At 38.0% G+C, this 22,619-nt stretch overlaps 1 protein-coding gene across 6 annotated transcripts in view; it reads right to left on the reverse strand.

Annotated features, from left to right (window-relative positions):
- The window catches only part of HELZ (helicase with zinc finger), a 155,689-nt gene that overhangs the window by 18,891 nt on the left and 114,179 nt on the right, over positions 1 to 22,619 (reverse strand). For all 6 annotated transcript variants that reach the window (XM_045814239.2, XM_045814235.2, XM_045814236.2 and 3 more), the window contains 6 exons: positions 22,265 to 22,455; positions 20,333 to 20,540; positions 14,336 to 14,415; positions 8,844 to 9,414; positions 8,180 to 8,420; positions 6,416 to 6,932 (listed from right to left, as the gene is read on the reverse strand). In XM_045814239.2, coding sequence (XP_045670195.1) covers positions 6,416 to 6,932; positions 8,180 to 8,420; positions 8,844 to 9,414; positions 14,336 to 14,415; positions 20,333 to 20,540; positions 22,265 to 22,455 — 1,808 coding nt within the window. The remainder of the gene's footprint in view (positions 1 to 6,415; positions 6,933 to 8,179; positions 8,421 to 8,843; positions 9,415 to 14,335; positions 14,416 to 20,332; positions 20,541 to 22,264; positions 22,456 to 22,619) is intronic.

The following is a 22,619-nucleotide window of genomic DNA, read 5'->3' on the forward strand; positions in this document are numbered from 1 at the left end:
GACTGAAGTCTTGAACATCGAAATGAGAATACTCTAAAAATTTTAAATAGCAAAAAATGTTACCGAATAAGATCAGGATCCCATTTAGGCACCTCGACCTGGTGAAAGAAAGGCTTGGATGGGTTGATAAAACTGAGCACAGAAACTAAGGGGAAAAAAAGTTTCTTCAAGTCTTCCCAACAGCAAGTAATCAACCAAATGTTCACATATACGAATGCTATGAAATCACATGTTCATCTCTATGAATGCTATGAAAAGCCAAATGTTACAGTAGCTATCTTTGTGTAGTGAAATTAGAAGTAATATCTCAAGCTGCTACATTTTCCATGCTGACCACGTACTTCATTTGTCAAAAGAAAACTGAAATTATAAAAAAGAAAATACTAATGAAATAGAATATGAAAAACCACCTCCGTTCAAGTTAACTGTTAAGCTAACATCTAGGTGTTTTCATCCCATTAAGATTAATCTAAGGTTTCTAGCAATAAAAGAATTCACAGTACAGAAGGAAATGAGACATTTTTCTACACTGTTACTGTTAGAGAAATTATTTTAAAAGGCTGGAAATAAACACCAAACACATAAGCTATTCATTCTGTGAGATGATTCATGCAAAATCATTTTGTACCACACAACACACAAAAGTTATCCCAATGCACTTGAAAACGTCAAAATCCGCAATGTGGCAAAAATAATCTTTTCCTTGTCACGGTACTTTTTCAGTGTTGCAAGTTAGTCATCATTAGAGAATCTTGTGCATCAAAATAAAGGTGACCAAGTATTTCCACAAAAGTAATTTCACTCTAAGGACCCAGTGACAATTGAGGGTACATATTCACACACAGCTAAACAGTAATATCGAATGTTAAGAGCTTGAAGGTACAAAGAACTTAAATTCCAAAATTAAGAAATATTTAAATACATCAAAGATTAAAGTACATAAATCAGTACTGAATATTATTTAGTGAAGTACAATAAAGTACATTAATCAGTACTGAATATTATTTAGTGAAGTACAAATCTTTATAGGACCCTATAAAGCTTTTGGCACATTGTTTCCTCCACATATTATGAACTCATTTGGCAGGTTAAATAAAAAACATCACAAGAGGGGCGCCTGGTGGCTCAGTAGGTTAAGTGTCTGCCTTTGGCTTAGATCATGATCCCAGAGTCCTGGGATGGAGCCCTGTGTCTGTCCATCGGGGGGGGGGGGGGGGTCCCTGCTCAGTGGGAGGGCGGGGGGGTCTGCTTCTTCCTCTCCCTCTGCCCCTCCCCACTGCTTGTGTGTGTGTGTGTGTGCTCTCTCTCTCTCATAAATAAATAAAAATCTTTTTAAAAAAATCACAAGAGATATCAGTACATATGGTGGAGGTAAGTAACTAAAGTCCATCGCTCCATAAAAGCAATGAAAAAATTGGCAAAATTGTCACCATCAACCTTCTTGAAATTCGATAAATTAAAGCTTGCAGCAACCAAGGGAGCATTTCATCGAGAAAAACTGGGAAAATTCAATAAGAATAGTGAGCATCTAGTCCCAACCCCTGCTCTCCAGCTCAATGATGGCCTTGAATATAAGCAAGACCTTGCATTTCCAGCACCAGGACTGGAGGGAGCACAGCAGGCCTCATTCTCAAAGACCTGTAATTATTTGTTGTGACACCTGTCTGGTCATCCCTGGAAGACTGGCTCAAAAACAAACAAACAAAACACTTGCCCTATCTTGCCTAACTGAGAACTCAACCCGTGCTACTAGGGCCGTATCAAAAACATTTATAGGCAGACGTTTTAGTCACTGCTCCTGAGGCAATGGTTAACAGTTGGACCAAAGAGCAGACTAACCAAAAGCTTTGGAGGAAAGGCTGAGGAATGAGATGCTTTAGGGAATAAGGGCTTTGAAGAGCTCTGACGCATTTCCTGGGAATCTAAAAGACCGCACACATGCTGGGCACGTGCTCAGAAAAGACCTGAAAAGTTCCTACCTCTGGCTGATCTGGAGGCTCTACAGAAGCAGGAAGTTAGGGCTAAGGCAGAGACGTAAACTGCCTGGCTGAGTGTGGAAGGTGAGCCCAAAGGCACATTTGGATGCCTCTGCAAAAACTGGGCTATGTTCTCAGTTCTGGGCATTTAAGGAAATCTCTGTGCAATGATTAGTTGACCATTAAGCTAACAGCATAAAGACTTCAGAGATGACACATGACAACCACCGAATTTTAAAAAGTAGTTCACAATTTCTAATTAACTTAAAATTATTTTTAATTAGATCAGAAAAGTCACTAAACAAATGATAACAAAACCACAAAGCAAAAGAAAGAGAAAAGAGATCCCATGCAAACTGAAACAAAAAGAGAGCTGTGGTGGCTACACAAACGTCAGAAAAAAACATACTCAAGACAAAATTATTTTAAGAGAGAAAGGACATCATATAACGATAAAAATGTCAATCTATCGAGAAGATGTAACAATTATAAATATATATAAACCTAACCACAGAGCCCCAATATACATGAAGCATAAACTGACAGAACTGAAAGGGAGAAACAGAAGATTCAACATTAAAGGCTGAGAGATTTCAATACCTTCAGTATTCAGTAATAGATATAAAACCTTCAGTAATAGTATATAAAACCCAGACAGAGAGCCAAAAGAAACAGAAAATTTGAACAATATAAACCAAATAGGCCTAACGTAAGTACACAACACTCCAGCCAACAAGAACAAAATACCCATTCTTCTCCAGTGTACCTGAAACGTTCTCCAGGAAAGACCGTATGTTGGGCCACAAAACAGGTCACAATAAATTTTATACAAAGTATATTCTCTAACCACAATGGAATGAAATCAGAAATCAAAAACACAAGGAAATTTGAAAAAACTCACCCTGGATATACTTGCTTTTCTCTAATTTACCAAATATGTGCCTTAAACATTATACTACAGGTTCTGGCCAGGGAAATTAGGCAAGAAAAAGAAATAAAATGCAGCAAGATAAGAAAGGAAGAACAAAAATATATTTGCAGACCACATTTTCTTCTATATAAAACAAAAATCCCAAGGTATCCACAAAAAATCTATTAGAGCTAGTTAACAGTTCAGCAAATTTGCAGATACATAAAAATAAATATATAATTAATTGCATTTCTACACACTAGTAATGAACAATGCAAAAATGAAATTAAGAAAACAATTCTGTTTACAACAGTAGGAAAAAGAATAAAATACTTAAGGATAAATTTAACAAAAGTGTGAGACTTACACTTGGCAAATTACAAAATGCTGTTAAAGAAAAATTTCAAAGGATCTAAATAAATGTAAGGATATCCACGTTCAGGTACCAGAAGGCGTAATATTGTTAAGATGACAACAGTCCTCAACTTAATCTACAGATTTAAAGCAATCTCTTAAAATCCCAGCTGGTTTTTTTGTTTGTTTTTTGTGGAAATTGGCAAACTGATCCTAAATTTCATGTGGAAATTCAAGAGATCCAGAATAGCCAAAACAATCTTGAAAAAGAACAAGTACAAAACTCATACTTACAAATGTAAGACTCAGTACAAAGATATAGTATCCAAGACAGTGTGGTAGAGCAGAAGGACATAGACAATAATGAACAGAATTGAAAGCCTACAAGTAATCCCATGCATCTATGGTCAACTGATTTTTGACAAGGTTGCCAAGACCATTCAATGGACCTTTAAAGAAGTCTTTTCAACTGGTGCTGAGAAAACTGGATAACCAACAATGCAAAATAATGAATTTGACACCATCTCATATAATACACAAAAATTGACTCAAAATGGATCAAAGAACTCAATGTAAAAACAAAAACTATATTGGGGCGCCTGGGTGGCACAGCGGTTAAGCGTCTGCCTTCGGCTCAGGGCATGATCCCGGCGTTATGAGGATCGAGCCCCGCATCAGGCTCCTCCGCTATGAGCCTGCTTCTTCCTCTCCCACTCCCCCTGCTTGTGCTCCCTCTCTCGCTGGCTGTCTCTATCTCTGTCAAATAAATAAATAAAATCTTTAAAAAAAACAAAAAACAAAAACCAAAAACTATAAAACTGAGGAGGGCAGACATGCATCTCCATGACCTTGGATTAGGCAACAGTTTCTCAGGTATGACATCAAAAGCATAGTAACAAGAATAGCAACAATGACAAAGAACAGATAAATTGGACTTTTTCCAAGTTAAAAACTTTTGTGCATCAAAGGACACTATTAAGAAGGTGAAAAGACAACACACTGAAGGAGAAAATACGGCAAATCATTCATGTGTTAAGAATCTAGTACCCAGAATGTATTTAAAATCTCTTACTGCTCCACAACAAAAAGGCAACCAACCATTTTTTAAAATGGGCAAAGGATCTGAATGGACATTTCACCAAAGAAGATACACAAATGGCCAATAGCCACCTGAAGCGACGCACAGCATCATTGGTCATTAGAGAAATGCATATCGAAACCACAAAGAGATACCACTATACACCCACTATAATTTTTTTTTTAAAAAAGGAGACCTTGGAACTCTCATACATCACTACAGGAAAGGTAAAATGGTACAACTGTGGAAAGCACTGTGGAAAACAGCTTGGCAGCTCCTCAAAAAGTCAAACATAGAGTTACCAGATGACCCAGAAATTCCAGGTACATAATTCGACAAGAGCACAGAAAATATGCTTTCACATAAAAACCTGTTCAGCAGCATTACTCGTAATAGCAAAATAATGGAAACAACCCAAATATCCATCAATGGATGAAGAGAGAAACACACTGTGGTATCGCCATATGGTGGAATATTACTCACCTATAAAAAGGAAAGAAGTACTGACACATGCTACAAACTGCAGGAGCTTCAACAACACGCTAAAGGAAAGAAGCCAGACTTAAAAGGCCACAATTTGTATGACTCCAGTTATATGAAATGTCTCTACAGAGACAGAAAGTAGATTATTAGTTGCTAGGGACTGGAGGCAGGGAGGATGAGGGAGCAACTACTTAACGGTTATGGTTTCTCTCAGGGTGACAACAATGCTCTGGAATTAGAGAGCAGTGCTACACTATATATATATATATATATATATATATATATATATATATATATATATGTTAAAATCCACTAAATAGTACTTTAAAATGGTCGAAGTGGTGAAGTTTTTGTTATATGAATTTTATCAGAAATATATACATAGGTAAATACAGAAAACATCACTTAACTGAAAATTACATATAGCTGTTAGGCCCTTCCACTATAACTTGAAATAATGTCAGATATGTGTCAAATCTTTAAAAGTATGGTTCCAAATTTCTAGATCCCCATGATACATATATACAGATACCAATTCAACTTATGCTTATAATTTATATTAGGAGCCTAAGATGGCAATTAAGTTGTTTTCATGATGGTTATTATACGAGATGAGCCAAACAACGTCTACTGGAACAACTTGAACAAATTACCTCTAAAACTCTACAAACAAGATACAGAACCTATAAAACCTGACTTTTTAATCAGCATGTACAGCAGAAAATTTGCAAAACACGTGAATTATTTTTAAAGCCTTTAGAAATCAACGAGGAACTGCCAAAATGAAGCTAATGTCAAAAAGACATCTTTCACGTATCAAAATTTTAAATGTTTATCCTGTTTTAGTAAGAAGACATCTGCGACTGATAATGACCACAACCAGCTTTCCACATTCTCATCTTTAATCACCGCAAGCTTAAGGGGACCAGCTAGACAACATGTTTGTAGTCGACACCAACGGTACCATTTTGGAAGTCTGATAACCTGGAATTACTAAGATTTTCATATTAGTGAAGGTCCACAGAGATGCTCTTTAGAAATTAAATAAAAATCCAGTTTACCTTAAAATGTCTAGTTGAGCAGAGTCAATTCCATGTTAAATACACTGCCCATTCTGACGCTCAGTAGTCAGTATTGCTGCGTACCAACTGACCCAGGCTAAGAAAGCACCAGCATGAGTGCCAGGGAAAAGCACAGCACTAGGGATTCACCACTGGCTGAGAAAGCCAACATCTACGGAAAACTTCATTAACACATTTATAACTGACAAATGTAACTTAAGTAAAAAGACAAATCACTAGAAACCATTTGCCCGGATTAGACGGAAGAAAAAGTTACTTGAAGGAAGAGCCTCCTCAGATCAGTCAGATATTGTATGTTCTAAAACAGCAATAAAAGACTCTAAGGGGCATGTTTCAACAATAATGACCATTCTACAAAGCCTAAAATACCACAATAAGAGGGGAAATTAAAATAAATTCCAAGAAAAGATTATTTTCATAAGACTATTAAATTCAGTAAGATCTGTCCACTGTTCTCATCAAATCAATAAATACTAGTACTTTTCACAAAAATTTAATCCCAAAAGGAAACAAGGAAAAGAAAGACATTTACCTCTTCTAAGCTAGGGAGCGAAGAAGAAGATACTGTTCGAGATGACAATGGGTGAAATGGCTCTTGACCAATAGCATGTTGATGATTCTGTATTTGTACAAAAGGGTTTTGCGGTGGCCTGTGAGGCAATGGAGGTAGGCCATAGGGAAAACCCGGCCCCATCAGGTGATTCTGTTGTAAGTTAGCAAAAGTCCATGCTCCATCAGGTGCCAGGTATTTCAAGGGAGGAGGGGCAAGGTGTTCAGATGGCAACGAGAAAGGCGAGCTGAATATCTGGGGCGGTAGGCGCTGTGGAAATGCTGGGTTGTTGGCTACTTCAATGTCTCTGCTGTTGTCATTAAAGTTAGAAAAGTGGCTACTGTGGTCTGTGCTGGATGGGGGAGATGGGACTGCTGGTGGGCTCCTAGTCTGAATTTGTCTATATTGCAAAAGTCTTGATTGAGGTGGTGGCATTTCAGCTAGTTCCCGTGTTTCACTTTGATCACGATTAGATAGTTCTCTGATTAAGTCTTGAAACCTACATAAAGACGATGAAATATGAGGAAAAGAAAACAAAAGAAAAGCTCCGTCACATCAAGGAGAGCTTTAGTCAACTACATTCTTAATTTTTACAGACAAAATCAGAATACTTCATTAGAACTAACATTAATTCATCTCAAAAGTGAGCATTAAGGGGCACCTAGGTGGCTCATTTGGTTGGGCATCCAACCCTCGGTTTTGGCTCGGGATCTCAGGGTCGAGAGATTGAGCCCCACAGCCGACTCCGCACTCAGTGTGGAGTCTGCTTGTCCCTCTCCCTCTCCTTCTTCCCCTGCTTGTACGTGTGGGCTCTCTCTCTCTCTTTCAAATAAATAAATAAAATCTTCAAAAAACAGTGAGCATTAACACTCAATAGATGCTGAGTTGAAGACACTAAATATGCCCAAGTACCTGATTTCTTACTTTTCCCTTGACATTAAAAACTGTCCTTGTCTCTACATAGCTTTGATAACTGGTCGTTATAAAAAGTCACCATCATGGTGGGCCTTGTTCAGAGGGATTAGGAAACACTTCATTGCATTCACAATGACAATGGCCATAAAAACAAGTTTAGAATAAGGACTGAACACTCATAAACATTTGTAGTTAGAAGAAGATAGAATTCTGGGGTGCCTGGGGTGGCTCAGTCGTTAAGCGTCTGCCTTTGGCTCAGGGCGTGATTCCAGGGTCCTGGGATTGAGCCCCGTATCGGGCTCCCTACTTGTTGGGAGCCTGCTTCTTCCTCTCCCACTCCCCCTGCTTATGTTCCCTCTCTCGCTGTCTCTCTCTAATAAATAAATATTAAAAAAAAAAAAAAAAAAGGATAGAATTCTGTGCAGGTTGGGGAAAAAAACTGATGATAAATTTCAAATTTTTAACTTTCAATCACTAATTTACTTCTGTGTCCATTCATGTCTTGTATTACTACTGAGTATGAAAAAAAAATGCTCACAGTGATGGTACATTTCTTTTTCAGGAGAGCCACAAAGCAAGGGGCCACATTAACTTTCAGTCCACAACAGATTGTCCGTGCCCAGATTTGTACCAGTTACTTCTAAACGGATTCTCTATATTTTAGAGTCAATCAACAGAACTGTGTAACATGTGCCTAGAAGGCCAGCATCCCGTTTCTTTGGGACAATATTCCAACTTGAGGCTAAAAGGACGACATCCAAGAAAGAAAAGTGTGTGTGGGGAGGAGAAGGGGGTCATGTTTCAGAGGCTACTTTTACTCTGCAGAAATACCTCGAGTCTGTTGTTTCTGCTTCCTCTTCGGCACTGCTGGGGAGCTTCCAGTCCGCTCTCACTGGTGGCTGATGCAATCCGACGGGCGGCTGAGGAAGATGCTGGAGGTGAGGGTGAGGATGGTGATGGTGTGGGTATGGAATACTGCCCTGACTGAGATAGGCGTGATGCTCATTCCACTGCTGTAACCGAACTTGCTGCTGCCTTAGTGTTTCTAGAGCTACACTCCCGTGCATACGATCTGCAAAATATTTGGGAAGAGTTTAAATTTTCATGCATTTGGGGTTTCCGGTTAATTTGGGGTTTCAAGTGACTCAAGAGTTTTTGCAACCAGATTTTCTTCCCAGAGACAAAGAACTGCCTAGAATTTGGGTTTTGGAGAAAGCAGTATTTCTTAAATTTGCTAGTAACTAAAGTCATGGTGATGGTGATGGTGATTCTTCCTTACCTACGTCATAATCACGTAAAGTGGCATCTCCTGGATGCTTAATATTTTATAGCATTCGGAACAAGATTCTGACTGTCACACTAAGCAACTGATTTTTGCTGCCATTATTTGAAGAAATGGATCAATCCTGACCCAAATTAACACTGCACAGTACATTGTCAATTTAAGGAAATAATCTCTGAATTTGTCACATCCAGCAGTGGCAGGAGAACTTACCTAGAGCCTCCCCTATAGGCAATCCTGGGGGGTTCTCATCAGTGAAGTTATTCAGATGTGAAGGAAGGAGGGGGCCAGGCTGCGCGATGGCTCGCAGAGGACTGGGGCCTTCTTGCAGCATGGGAGGGGGCTGCTGCTCAGGAATCACCGCCTCTGCAGGAGGGGACTGTGGTCGGTGAGAAACTGCACTATTAAAGAAAGCGCTGTTGGGTCCTGCCTGATAGGCAGGAGAAAGTTGAGGAGGTGGCTGCTGAGTCAGCTGGTTCAACGGGTTCTGTGGCGGGACTACCTGATTTGGTTGGGGTGGCATCTGATTTGGTGGCTCAGGCAAATTACTCTGCTGCTGATTCAACAAGGCGTGCTGCTGCGGAATCGGAAACGGTGGTCTGGGTAGCTGGGGGAGGGGATGAAAATGACGACTGGGGATTGCATACTGTGCATGGGGAGCAGGGAGAGGAAGATTTATGTGTCTCGGATTGAGATTATCTTTGCGATGAAATTTGGTATTGGGATAAACAACACCAGGACGCGACTCAGGACTTCTGTTCTGTGGATTTGATTCCAAATCAATCTAGAAAAAAATAAGAAGTCTTTCTTAACTACGGAAGATCTCGGTCCTGTGGCTCTCCACCTTTTCCCACCCCTAGCACATCTACAGGGTAGGACAGATTCTTATCAGTCACAGCTGAGTGCTAGGTACCCAGGCAATCACTTTCTGACAGTCAAGTTAGAAAAGATAAAACAGAAAAAAAGCATATTAAATTTTAGTCATAAGAGGAGCTATTGCCATCTTATTAACATACCCACTTTAACTCCTTTAAAAACATTTTTAATTTCACACTTTCTTCCTTAGAAGGATAACCATTTATTTCCTTCTAATACAAATCATTAAAATGTGTCCTTTCCTTCCGATTTTGTTTGTATACATCTCTTTCTTCAAATATATCTATATTAATTTTAAAAACACTTGTCTCAATTTAAACAAGTGAGCAAATAAATAAGTAGTTGATCACCTCTGTATAACCAGTTTGGTTGTCAATTCTTGCCATTAGGTACTGACACTTACTCTTTCAACAAACTTTTACGGAGAATCTACCGAGGGCACTGCATCTTGCGCTGGCGCTTAAGAAGGCCTAAGAAGACTTAGTCGGTACCCTCAAGCGCTGAGAGTGAGGGTTGGTAAACGATGGTCCCCAGGCCATTTTCAGCCCGCCAAATTTTTGCAGCTAAATTTTTCCTGGAACACAGCCACCCCCATTCACTGCCACACTGTCTATGGCTGACTTCTCACCGCAGTGGCAGTGCTGAGTGACTGCCACAGGAACCATAAGGCCACAAAGCCTGAAGATGCACTATCCGGCCTCTTGCGGGAAAAGTTTGCAAAGCCCAGGCTTGGAGTCCAGTGAATACCAACGAGTAAACACAAAATTAGAGGTGTTAACAAAAGGATGTGATAGGAGATCCTAGACAGTGAGAGGACAGCCTGAGACAGTGAGAGGTGACTCCACAGAGGCTATGGCATTTGAACTGAATCTTGCACAACGAGCTGGCATTTACCAGTGAGGGAAGGACACTCTAGGTAAAGGTAACAGCTTAACCAAGGAGGGGGGAAAGGAGAAAAACCTGGCAGATTTGAGGAGCATGAGAAGCTTTGTGTACACAGAGCTACAACCTCACTTGTTTGGATGTTAGTTTTCCCCTTCCTGACATCAGATAAAACTGCGAGAGTCCAATTATTGAATGATTCAACACTGAGAATAAACATTTTTAATCCTGTATGTAAACTGTGGTAAGCTACCAACGATTTGTAAGCTAGGGAGTGCTATCATTCTTCCACAATCCAAGTTTGATCCTAAGTGGTGACAATGTGAAAACTGAAATATAAGGTGAAAAGAAGCAATTTTTCTTTCCCATCTCTGTCAAACCACTCAGTGAGCTGCTTTGGTATATCAATCTCCTTGTAAGTTTCAATGTGGAAAGAGTCACTGAGGACTACAGAGTACTTGCCTCACCAAAGGCTCTCAAGAGCTGAACACGGAACTGCCTGCTCTCGAGAACCCAGAACAAGCAGCTTGCTCCTGAATTGCAGCTGAGGTACTCCTGGCAACCAAGCCATCACAACAGTGGCTGCGATGTGCCAATCGTGCCTCCAGTGCATTTTCATCTCTCATCACTAGTTCACATGGAATGCCACGGAATTTGGCCAATAGGGCCTTAAGATTACTGGGTGTATATAAATTGTCCAGAAAATGAAATGAGAAGAATGACAACTTCACCCCAGTCGTCCCAAATAGCTGTAATGCCTGCTCTCTGAATGTCTCAGAGCCTATTACCCACAACGGCATTATAAGTAAAGAGCATCTCCAATAATGAGTTGTCACTAACCGTCTACAACGAGCCAAGATTTAAGCTTTATATATTAAATCATAAACTTAATCTGCAAAATTTTTTTTAAAGTTTCAGAACCTACTTAAGGTTCTTTATAAACAAACGTTGTCCCCCACAAATCTTCATCTTTTTGATGATTAATGCTACATTCAGCTGCAATACATATTTTTCCATAAGATACCGTTGAAAAGCATACTCAGATCACATGAGGGAGGCCGTGATTAGATGTGAAGGTTGTTTGTGGATAAGCTGCCTCCTTCACTTCTGACCTTGACATGGACAAGCAGCTAGGCCAGTCATAGAAACTTAGTCAAGACTGTGCTACTCGACGGGGTGCCTGGGTGGCTCAGTCGGTTAAGCAGCCAAATCTTGATTTCAGTTCAGGCCATGATCTCAGGGTCCTGGGATCCAGCCCCTCCTTAGGCTCCCCGCTCATCCAGGAGTCTGCTTGTCCCTCTCCCTTTGCCCCTCCCCCCACTTCTCTCTAAAATAAATAAATAAATTTTTAAAAACAAAAAAAAGACTGTGCTACTCAGGGCACCTGAGTCGCTCAATCAGATGGCTGGGCATCTGACTCTTGCTTTCGGCTCAGGTCATAATCTCAAGTCATGGGATCAAGCCCCACTCTGCTGAGCACAGAGCCCGCTTGTCCCTCTCCCTCTGCTCTTCCCCCTGTGTGCTCTCTCTCTCCCTCTCTCCCTCTAATGAACAAAATCTTTAATAAATAAATAAATACTCTGCTACTCTATGATACTACAATGGGCTAAGCAGCATAGAGGACTGTAATGTCTAAAGGTGCCTGAGAATTAGATTATTACCAGAATTAGATTATCCTCCATCACTTTCCTCTTAATACTGAGGCACTGAGTCAAGCAGAGCTAGGAACTGGCTTGCCCCGAGGCCCTAGGACAAAGCATCAGGGTGGAAAGAAAATGAAACATGTCTATCAGGTTGCCTAGTTCCTAAACAGGGAAAGATCATAAAAGAAATTTTAAAACAGGGACACGAGAGACACTTGGCTATCTCGGCTTCGGCTGCTCTCATAGCATCCAAGGCTCTTGTGGTAGGTTGTGCCCTACGCTGCCTCTGACTACAAGGGCTGCCACAGCATCCTCACTGCCGCCTGTTCTCTCCCCTCATCCCTTTCCACACACACAGAACCCCCACTTGCACGGCAGCTCCCTCTTGCCACTGGCTGCCTCACTTGTACTCCTCCAGTAGGTACTAAGTCCTCTCAGTGGTAGAAACTGTGAGTCAGAGCTGCTTATGGGACGTAAGTCACTGAATATAGAGAACAGTTGCTTAAAGCAAGCTGGAGTTGGAAATACAGATTTGGAAGTCATCATCATGCAGCAGAGATTTAAAACCATGGAACTGACCTAGTTTACAGTGAAAATCATAGAATGCAGAGAGGTGTAGGACAGTGACAGAACCCTGGGAAACCCCAACATAAGGACCAGGGACAGATGGGAAGGGGGTGGGCAGGAACTTATAAAAGAGACAGGTCATGTTAGAGTTGTGGAAAGTAGAAATGTATGTCAAAGAAACCAAAAGAAACAAGATGGTCAAGAAGAAGGAAGTAGAAAATAGTAACAAATACCAGAAAAAAGACAAATAGGACTACAACTGAAGTGGGTTCATAAGAGTTGGTTGCTTGAGGGGCCCCTGGGTGGCTCAGTCGGTTAAGCATCTCCTTCAGCTCAGGTCATGATCCCAGAGTCCTGGGATTGAAACCCACATCACGCTTCTCCCTCTGCCCCTCACCCAGCTCGTGATCTTTCTCTCTCACTCTCACTTTCTCTCAAATAAATAAAAATAAAATTTAAAAAAAAAAAGGGTCGGTCACATAAAGCTCAATAGTTTCAGTGAAATGTCAAAATCTAATACAAGACTGGTTAAGGGGCAAAGAAAAGATGAGGTAGAAAGGTGAACTTAGAGAGTAGCTATAAAGGAGATGAAGGTCATATAAAGTGGGGGTTTTGTTTGTTTGTCTTTAAAACGGTCTACCAATCAATTTACTTACCGGCTGAGGAGGAAGGACTAGTAGCTAGAAAGAATCTAAAGACAATTGAGGAACAAGGACAAAGTCTATGAGGTGATCAGAAGAAGAGAGACTAGTCTTAAACGAAACTGTCTGAGACTGAAACTCTTCTATCAGACTCTTACCTGGGTGTTCAAGGATATAGAAAAAGTGATTAAGTCTAAGGCCTTAAATTAACAGTGCGACATCCTGATGTGGTGACTCTAAGGCAAGGTCATCTCCTGATCATAAGGATAATAGAAGATGGAAGGTATCAGGCATGAGAAGAGCTGCTGAGAAATCGGGCAAAAGGAGCTAGGTCCACGTAAAAGAAATGCAGAGAAGCCCCTGAGGTTCCCTGAGATTAGAAAGTATTAATTTCTAGTGGCACTAATTCAACAATGATTTGATTTTCCCTAAATGGTTCATAAGCACAGAAGCAAGGAGAGTAGATGAATGGTAGATAAGGAGTTTAGGATTAGTGATGACATGAATAAGTCGTGGGGATAAAAGGTACAGCATACGGAATGCAATCAATGGTATTGTAATAGCGCTGTACAGTGACAGATGGTAATTACACTGTGGTGAGCAAGCATAACGTATAGACTCAGTGAATCACTATGTTGTACACCTGAAATTAATGTAACATTATGTGTCAACTATACTTCAATTTAAAAAGTTAAGGATTTATACAGTAGATGTAATGAGAGAACAAGGTAAGCTAAAGCAACTTAAGGAAGTTAAATCTTCCTTCTTCACTATACCACCTCTGCATTCTGAGATTATTCAATGACACATCTACAGCTGTGTCTTCACTTAGTACTTTATCACGGAAAGGCTCTAAATTCAAGTCTATCACTGAATAACACAAATTGAGAAAATATACGAATAAACCAGATAATGTAGCCACAAAGAAAAAGTGAAGGGAGAGAGGATAACACAACCCACCAGATCCTCATGAAACAATAAACATAAAAGACATACTTAAAAAGATAGAAAATTTTCTTTAAAACGTCAAGATTCCAAGATATCAATCAGACTAAATCCATCAGGACAATGCATTCACCAAATGTAAGCTGCATACCTGTTTTGATTCTGTAGGCTTTTTCTCTGGTGTTCGAATCTTATTAATTTCAGGTCCAGGATTATTTGTATCACTTTTACCTAAGAAAATATTTAAAAATTCTTATAAATTGTCTCCAATGGATATTACATTTCCAATGACTAACGATTACTGGGCAGAAGCAGAATATTTTGAACATTTTTCACCCTTTACATTAATTTATACTACTGGATTTGCTTTTTCTAAAGTTTCAGAGTTACAGTTTCCCTGCAAGAAAGAAAATTTATACTTAAACCTCATTGTCAAAACAAAAGCTTAATAAAGGAATAACCTTAAATCATGAAATAATTTCAAAGATAATTGCCCATTCTTCAGGAATTTGTAGCCTCGTTTTCTTAAACTAGATGCACAAAAGGCATTGGCATTCTTGCCTATTTATAAAGGCTCAATGCTTTGGCCATTCACAAATTCAATTAAGCAAAAATCCAAATAATACGCCAGACCAATTTAAAGAAGGAACCTAAACAGAATAGATATTCTGAAAGGAATGTAGTTATACTACTTAAAAGTAATAGATAGCAAACTAAATATAAGTGGATGATAAATAGCAAAGGAAGCAAAATTAAGATTTTTTTAAAATCACAATTAAAATAGAATTAAATAATGCTATTCCACACATGTGAAAGGATCTTATTCTTCTTTTTTTAAAATTTTATTTATTTACTTGAGACAGAGAGAGAGAGAGCCAGGGGGAGGGGCAGAGGGAGAGGATCTCAAGCAGACTCTGAGCTGAGCATGGAGCTTGACTCCGGGCTCAATCTCACAACCCTGAGATCATAACTTGAGCCAAAATCAAGAGTCGGATGCTTAACCAACAGCCACCCAGGCGCCCCACACATTTGAAAGGATTTTAATCTGTAAGAGTTAACTGCTAGATATTTTAAATTCCTTGAAAAAATCCCTGATTTGGGCTCTTGTTTAAAAAACACTCTCTTATGGGGCACCTGGGTGGCTCAGCCAGTTAAGCACCCAACTCTTGATATCAGTTCAGGTCTTGATCTCAGGGTCATGAGTTCAAGCCCTGCATTGGCCTCCACGCTGGGTATGGAGCCTATTTATAAATAAATAAATACATATATACATACATACATCCCTCTTTTAGGAAAGCTACTGGAAAATTGCAATATGAATTTTTATGCCAGAACATGCTTACCACTAAACTTCAAGAAATGAAAACTACAATGTCTGAGATGAAAAATACACTGGATAGTTATATGCAAGTAATGAATCATGGAACTTTACATCAAGAACTAGGGATGTACTGTATGGTGACTAACATAATAAAAAATTATTATAAAAAAAAAGAGAAGAAAAATACACTAGATAGAACTAGCAGATTAAACACTGTAGAATAAAAACTTAGTGAACTTGAGGCATAGCAACAGAAACTACACAAAATGAAACACAAAAAGAGAAAGAGAAAAAAAAAAGGAAAGTGCATCCATGAACTATGGGGAAACTTTAATCAGCCTAATATTTGGGTAGCTGGAATTCCTGAAGAAGCCAAGAGGAGGTGAGACAAAAATATCTTTAGAAATGAAGGTCAAAAGTTTCCAAACTTGATGAAAACTATAAATCCACAGATCCAAGAAGCTCAACAAAACCCCAAACACAAGAGGCATGAAGAAAACTACACCAAGGTATATCATAAGCAATCTCCCAAAACCAGTAGAAAAAGAAACTCTTAAAAGGAGTCAGAGAAAAAAAGCCACATTATATATAGAAAAACAAAGGTAGGATGACATCAGATTTCTCACTAGAAACAATTCAACACAAGAAAACAGCAGAGTAACATCATTAAAGTACTTAAAGATTGAAAACTGTCAACCAAGAATTCTATACCCTGCAAAAATATCTTTCAAAAATGAAAGTAAAACAAAAATATTTTCAGGCATACAGATACTGAAAGAATTCATCACCAGTAGAGTCACATTACAAAGAATGTTAAGAAAAGTCCTTCAGGCAAAAGGAAAACTCTATCAAATGAAAACATGAATAGAAAGAAAGAAAAGAAAAGAAAAGAAGAGAAAAAAAAGAAAAGAAAAGAAAAGAAAGACTGATTACCAGAAATGCTACCTACATGGATAGATACAAAAAATTATTGTTCTTATTTAAAACTCTTTAAAAAGATACTTGGCTGTTTAGACAAAAATAATGTAAAAGTAAAATGCATGACAGTAATATCATAAAAGCCAAGAGAGGAAAAATTGAAATTTTAGAAGGTTCTTTTACTGTACATGAAGTGGTAAAATATAAATTAGAAAGTAGACTGTGAGATGTTAAGATGTATACTATAAACTCTAAAGCAAATACTAAAATAATAAAGCATTATAGCTAATAACCAAAAAAAGGAGATAAAAAGGAATCATAAAAAATTTTCAACTAATCCAAAAGAAGGCAGGAAAAAAGTCAAGGAGAAACAAAAACAGACTGGACAAATTAAAGAGAGCAAGATGATAAAATCAAGCCTAACTATATAACCACATTAAGTATAAATGGTCTAAACACCCCAATTAAAAGGCAGAGATTGTCACATTGACAAAAACAAAAATCAAGAACCAACCATATGCCATCTAAAATACTTGCACTGTAGGGACACCTGGGTGGCTCAGTTGGTTGAGCACTCAACTCTTGGTTTTGGCTCAGGTCATTAACTCAGGATCTCAGGATCATGGGATTGAGCCACACACAGGGCTCCATGCTCAGCAGGGAGTCTGCTTAGGATTTTCACTCTCTTTCTATCTATCCCTGCCCATCCGCCAAACCTCTCTAAATAAATCTTTTAAAAAATAAATTCAATAAATGCACTTTAAAGATTTTATGCATTAGAGACAAAGAGCATACATGAGAGAAGAGGCAAATGGAGAAGGAGAAAGAGAATCTCAAACACAGCCCGAAGCAGGGCTCGATCCCATGATCCTGAGATCATGACCTGAGCCAAAATCGAGAGTCAGATGTTTAACTGACTGAGCCACCCAGCTGCCCCAAGAAATGCACTTTAAATATAAAGACACAAAGAGATTAAAAGTAATAGGTAAAAAAAAAAGAAAGAAAAGAGGAAAGGGTCAAAAAAGATACACCATGCCACCACTAGTCAAAAGAAAGCTAAAGCGATTACATTAGATATTAATGTAAGTGATTAGATTAGATATTAAGCAAAGTAGATCACAGAGCAAAGACTATTACCAGGGATAAAGGAAGTCACTCCAAAATCACAAGAATTAATTAATCAAGAGCACATAATCCTAAATGTTGATGCTCCTAATAACAGAACTTCAAAATTAATCAAGCAAAACTTAAAGGAAAAATAGACAAATGCCAATTGTACTTGGACATTTCAATATTGTCCTCGCAATACATTTTTTTTAAAAGTAGACAGAAAATCAGCAAGAATATAGTAGACCTAAGTAACATTTATAGAGCACTTCATTCTTCTCAAGTGAACATGGAACACTTGCAAAGATACACCATATTCTGGGCCATAAAATAAATCTCAATAAATTCAAAGGAGTTAGAGTCATACAAAACATGCTTTCTTACCACAATGGAATTAATGCAGAAATCAGTGACATAAAAATTCTTAGAAGACCCCTAATAACTGGAAACTAAAACTCCCCTTTCTAAATATTCTATCGACCTAATTTCAAGTGAAATTAGAACGTGTACTCAACTGAATGAAATGAAAATACAGCATCAGAATTTGTGGGATGCACTACTGAGGAGGAAAATAGTAACACTAAATATTTATATTAATTTAAGCTTTCACTCTAACAAAATATGTGTAAGAGTCATATACTGAAAACTTAAAAAAAAAAAAAAAAGGCCGAAAGAAGTTAAAGATCTTTAAAAAGAGAGAAACAGAGATATTCTGTTCATGTATCAGAAGACTCAATACTGTTAAGATGTCAATCCTCCCTAAATTGACCTACAGACCAACACAATCCCAATCAAAGCCCCAGGAGGGTTTTTTGTAGAAACCGAGAAGCTGGTTCTAAAATGTATGTGGAAATGCAAAGGACCTGGAATAGACACTTTTGAAAAAGAACAAAGTTGGAAAACTCAAAGTACCTGATGTCAAGACTTTATATAAAGCTACAGGAATCAAGACAGCACATTTGGCATACACATCAACATGTGCATCAAAGGAACAGAACGAAGACTTCATATATGTGGTCAACTGACCTTCAACAAAGGCACTACGTTTAATAGAGGAAGGACAGTGTTTTCAACAAATGGTACTAGAACAAATTAAAACAAAAAAACAAAAACAAAAACAAAACCCTCAATTCTTACCTCATACCACATATAAAACTCAACTCAAAATGGACCTAATGTAAGAGCTAAAACTATGAAACTTCTAGGGGAAAAAAAAAGATCTTTGTGATCTTGGGTCAGTCGAAAAACTTCATACACCACACCAAAAACATGACTCAGAGAAGAAAAAAAAAAAACTGGATAAACTGAATTTTATCAAAAGGAGAAACTTCTACTCTTTGAAAGATACTGTTAATGGAAAGGCAAGCCATATCCTGGGAGAAAATATTTTCAAAACATGTATCTACTTAAAGATTTGTATCCAGAATATATACAGAACTCTTATAACTTCATAAAACAAACTAATAAAAAAGTGGGCAAAAATACAAAGAGACACTTCATGAAAGATATACAGAGGGCAAATAAGCCCAATGAAAAAATATTCAACATTACTAGTCATTAGGAACATGCAAACTAATATTATGATCAGCTATTATCAGATACCCACTAGCAAGGGTAAAATTAAAAAGACTGACAACACTAAGTGCTGATGGGAATGTGGAACAGCTGGAAATCTCATACATTACTAGCTGAAATGAAAAGCGTATCAGCCACTGTTGGAAAACAGCATGGCAGTTTCTTATAAAGTCACCTATATATTTACAATATGCCTGTCAATCTTACTCCTGGGCATACACCCAAGAGAAATGAAAACATATGTTCACACATATGTTCATAGCAGCTTTATTCATAAGAGACAAAAATTAGAAATAACTAAGGTGCCCATCAATTGATGGGTAGATAAAAACATTGTGATGCATCCGTATAATAGAATACTAATCAACAGTAAAAGGAACAAACTACTGACACAGACAACATGAATGAATCTCAAAAGCATTAAGTTAAGTGCATGAAGCTGGACACACAAAACTATATACTCCCCAATTCCATTTACATGACACACTAAACACAAAAGAACAGAGACAAAAGTCTGATCGGTGGTTGCCCGAGGCTGGGGGTTGGAGACAAGGCAGACTACAAAGGGATATGAGGGAACATTTTGAGTTATGTAAATATCCTGTATCTTGATTCTGGTGGCAGTTAACAACTCTCCGTATTTGTCAAAACACATCAACTGTACATTTTAAAAGTGAATTTTACTGTCTATAAATTATACCTCAATAAACCTGACTTTAAAAAACAGACTGGGTAATTTTCCCTTATTTATAATTCAAGTAGACAGGAGATTGTGACTTACATAAGAACTACTTTAAATCAAGAGTAGCACTCATGTTTAGTACAGCACAAAAATAAATTTGGGTCAGTAAAAATGTTTTAACAGGAGAGGATTTTGTCTCAATTTTAAATAACTATCATTTAAAACACTCTAAATATTGGGCACCTGGGTGGCTCAGTCAGCTGAGCGTCCGACTCTTGGTTTCAGCTAAGGTTTGTGGTCTCAGTGCCGTGAGATCAAGCCCCATGTTGGGCTTCGTGCTCAGCGGGGAGTCTGCTTGAGATTCTCTCCCTCTCCCTTTGCCCCTCCCCATGCGCTCTCTCTCTCTCTCTCTCTCTCTCAATAAATACATAAATAAATAAATAAAATCTTTCAAAAAAATAATCATACTGTTAAAAGAACTTTACATGTTGATACGAACAGGCATATCACCAATTGAGGAACGTGAGAATCGTGAAGCAGCTCACCATTTCGACTTGGCTCATGTTGCTCCTTCTCCTGATGCTGGTTTTGTGGCTGCCCTATGCTGACAGGTGGGTGGTGCCCAAGGCCATACGGTATGGGAGACCCCCGTCCGTGTGTCTGTAAGAGGTTCATATTGTAGGCCATCGCTGCCTGGTGTGTAAGGATCCGAGGATCGACTGCAAATCTGCCCTGGTACCCTGTCCATGGTACCTAGGTTATTAGAAGGAATAAAATAACTGCATTAAGAACATTTCGAAAGGCAAGCTGCTATAGCGCTGCTGATTAGGAAAAAGCAAACACACACAGAGATGTTAATCTTATTAAAATGAATAACTACAAAGTCAAACAATTGGCAGAATTACTGCTACATCTTAGCTGGTCAAACACTGGCTTCCTTAAAAAAAAAAATTGGCTTCCTGAATCTTTAGTGTGTAGGGAAAATTGATCATTTTTCAGGTTTGGAAGAAAATGAAGACTTAAAATTGATAATTATCCCCTGACACATTAAATCATTTTATAATCTTGAATCATTTCCCCTCAATATGAATGTATACATGTCACAGATTACCAAGAAAATTAACTTTTAAATTATAACGGCATAGTTATGTAGTTTAATAGACCAAATGAGAGAACAGGGGGAAAATTAAGAAGGAATTTAGGCTAAGGAGTCTCGACACAAAATATACATAACCAACTTCACATGAATAACCCAATCATTTCATGTTCATTTACTGTAGGCAAAATTCAAACAGGCTATTAGTTTAATTAATGCTTTTGATTAATTCAACTCTTCCCTTAAACCACTGAAATAGAACATTTCTTTAGGTGTATCTAAACATATAATCTCTGCATACTAACATAAAAGGATAAATACAATGACATCTAAGCTACTGCCCCTTTCTTACTGTAATATAACCGTTAAATGCAGACTCCTAAAAAAAATCTTACATAATAAAAGCCTCTTTGACCTAGTAAAATGAAATATAAATCCTAAGGGACTTACTATTTAAAGCAAATGATGTATAATGTTGCCAGGCTGTATGGGAAGAAATAAGGGGTCAGCTAAAATTGAACATCTATGGGGAGTGGGCATGAATTACATATTTCTTACTGACACTTATTCTCATTGGCTGCTGTAATTATAAACAATTGTGATCAATATGGCTGAGAAAGGTTTATAGCTAGGCATTTTTCCATTTTGGTGGTGTGGGGTGCCAAAAATCCTCAGCAATAATCACATCTGCCTGAAATTACAATACTTGCCTTAAGTGAAAGATGTGTTTTCTAGACTAAAATTTCTGAATTTGGAAATATTATTATATCAGCAAATTAACAAAATTACCAAAATATTAAAGAATCTTAAAGGAATAAAAATGGGTTTTACACAAGATGGAAGCCCTCTAAATATCTATTGTCTTAGAAAGGATTTAATAATCTTTTTAAGTACCAGTAAGATTTCATAAGGAGTGAAATTTTTCAGATAAATACAGATCCAGAGAGCTAGACTAATCCAAGCTTCTTTGTCTCCTCCAAAAAACTATATTTCCTAGGAAGGGTTAGTGAATTATGAAGAATAAAAAAGTAAAAGATAAAATAAAACATCACTTTATAAAACAAGAGACCAATTTACCAGCTCTGTTAACTTTTGGCTCAATTTTCCCAGTAAAAATATTTTAAAAGAATACAAAGGCTTCTCAATCAAAACACCCAATTTACAGATTGCTTCATCGTCATTGACAATCTAGTAACAAATTGTAAGCAACAACTCATATTTCTTTGGTCATTTCGAAATTTGAAGGTTAAAGAAAGAGCTGCTTTAAAAGTTTATAGGCATTGAAAAAAAATTTTTTTAAAGGTAGAACACTATTTGGGATAGTTACTGATTTAGTGAAGCCTATTTTATTCAACAGAAAGTATCTCAAATGTCCACTTACAGGTAAAGGCACCGACATAACTACATTCCCTCCATAGACAGCAGGTACATAAAGAATACTTGTCCCAGTGTGAGGATCTATTCTTTGAACAGGGCTTGGAGATTTCCCCAAATTTGGGTGAGGTCCAAGAGGGGGTGGAGGAGTATATGCTCTAATAGGATTGCCAATAAGTACAGAAGGATTGGGCTGAACTGAAAAATAAACAGAGAGAAGATGCACTCAGTAGTTGTACACATTCCTCTAGACAAGAACAATTTAAATCACCAACAGCAAAATACATTTCCCAGGTTTGTCATAAGGTATCTTATAATCAAAGAAATACCAATGTGGAAGAGTAAAGCATATTAAAAAAAAA

The sequence above is a fragment of the Ursus americanus genome, chromosome 23, assembly GCF_024610735.1.
Source record: "Ursus americanus isolate L20-20 chromosome 23, mUrsAme1.1.p, whole genome shotgun sequence".
In the NCBI taxonomy this organism is placed as follows: domain Eukaryota; kingdom Metazoa; phylum Chordata; class Mammalia; order Carnivora; family Ursidae; genus Ursus; species Ursus americanus.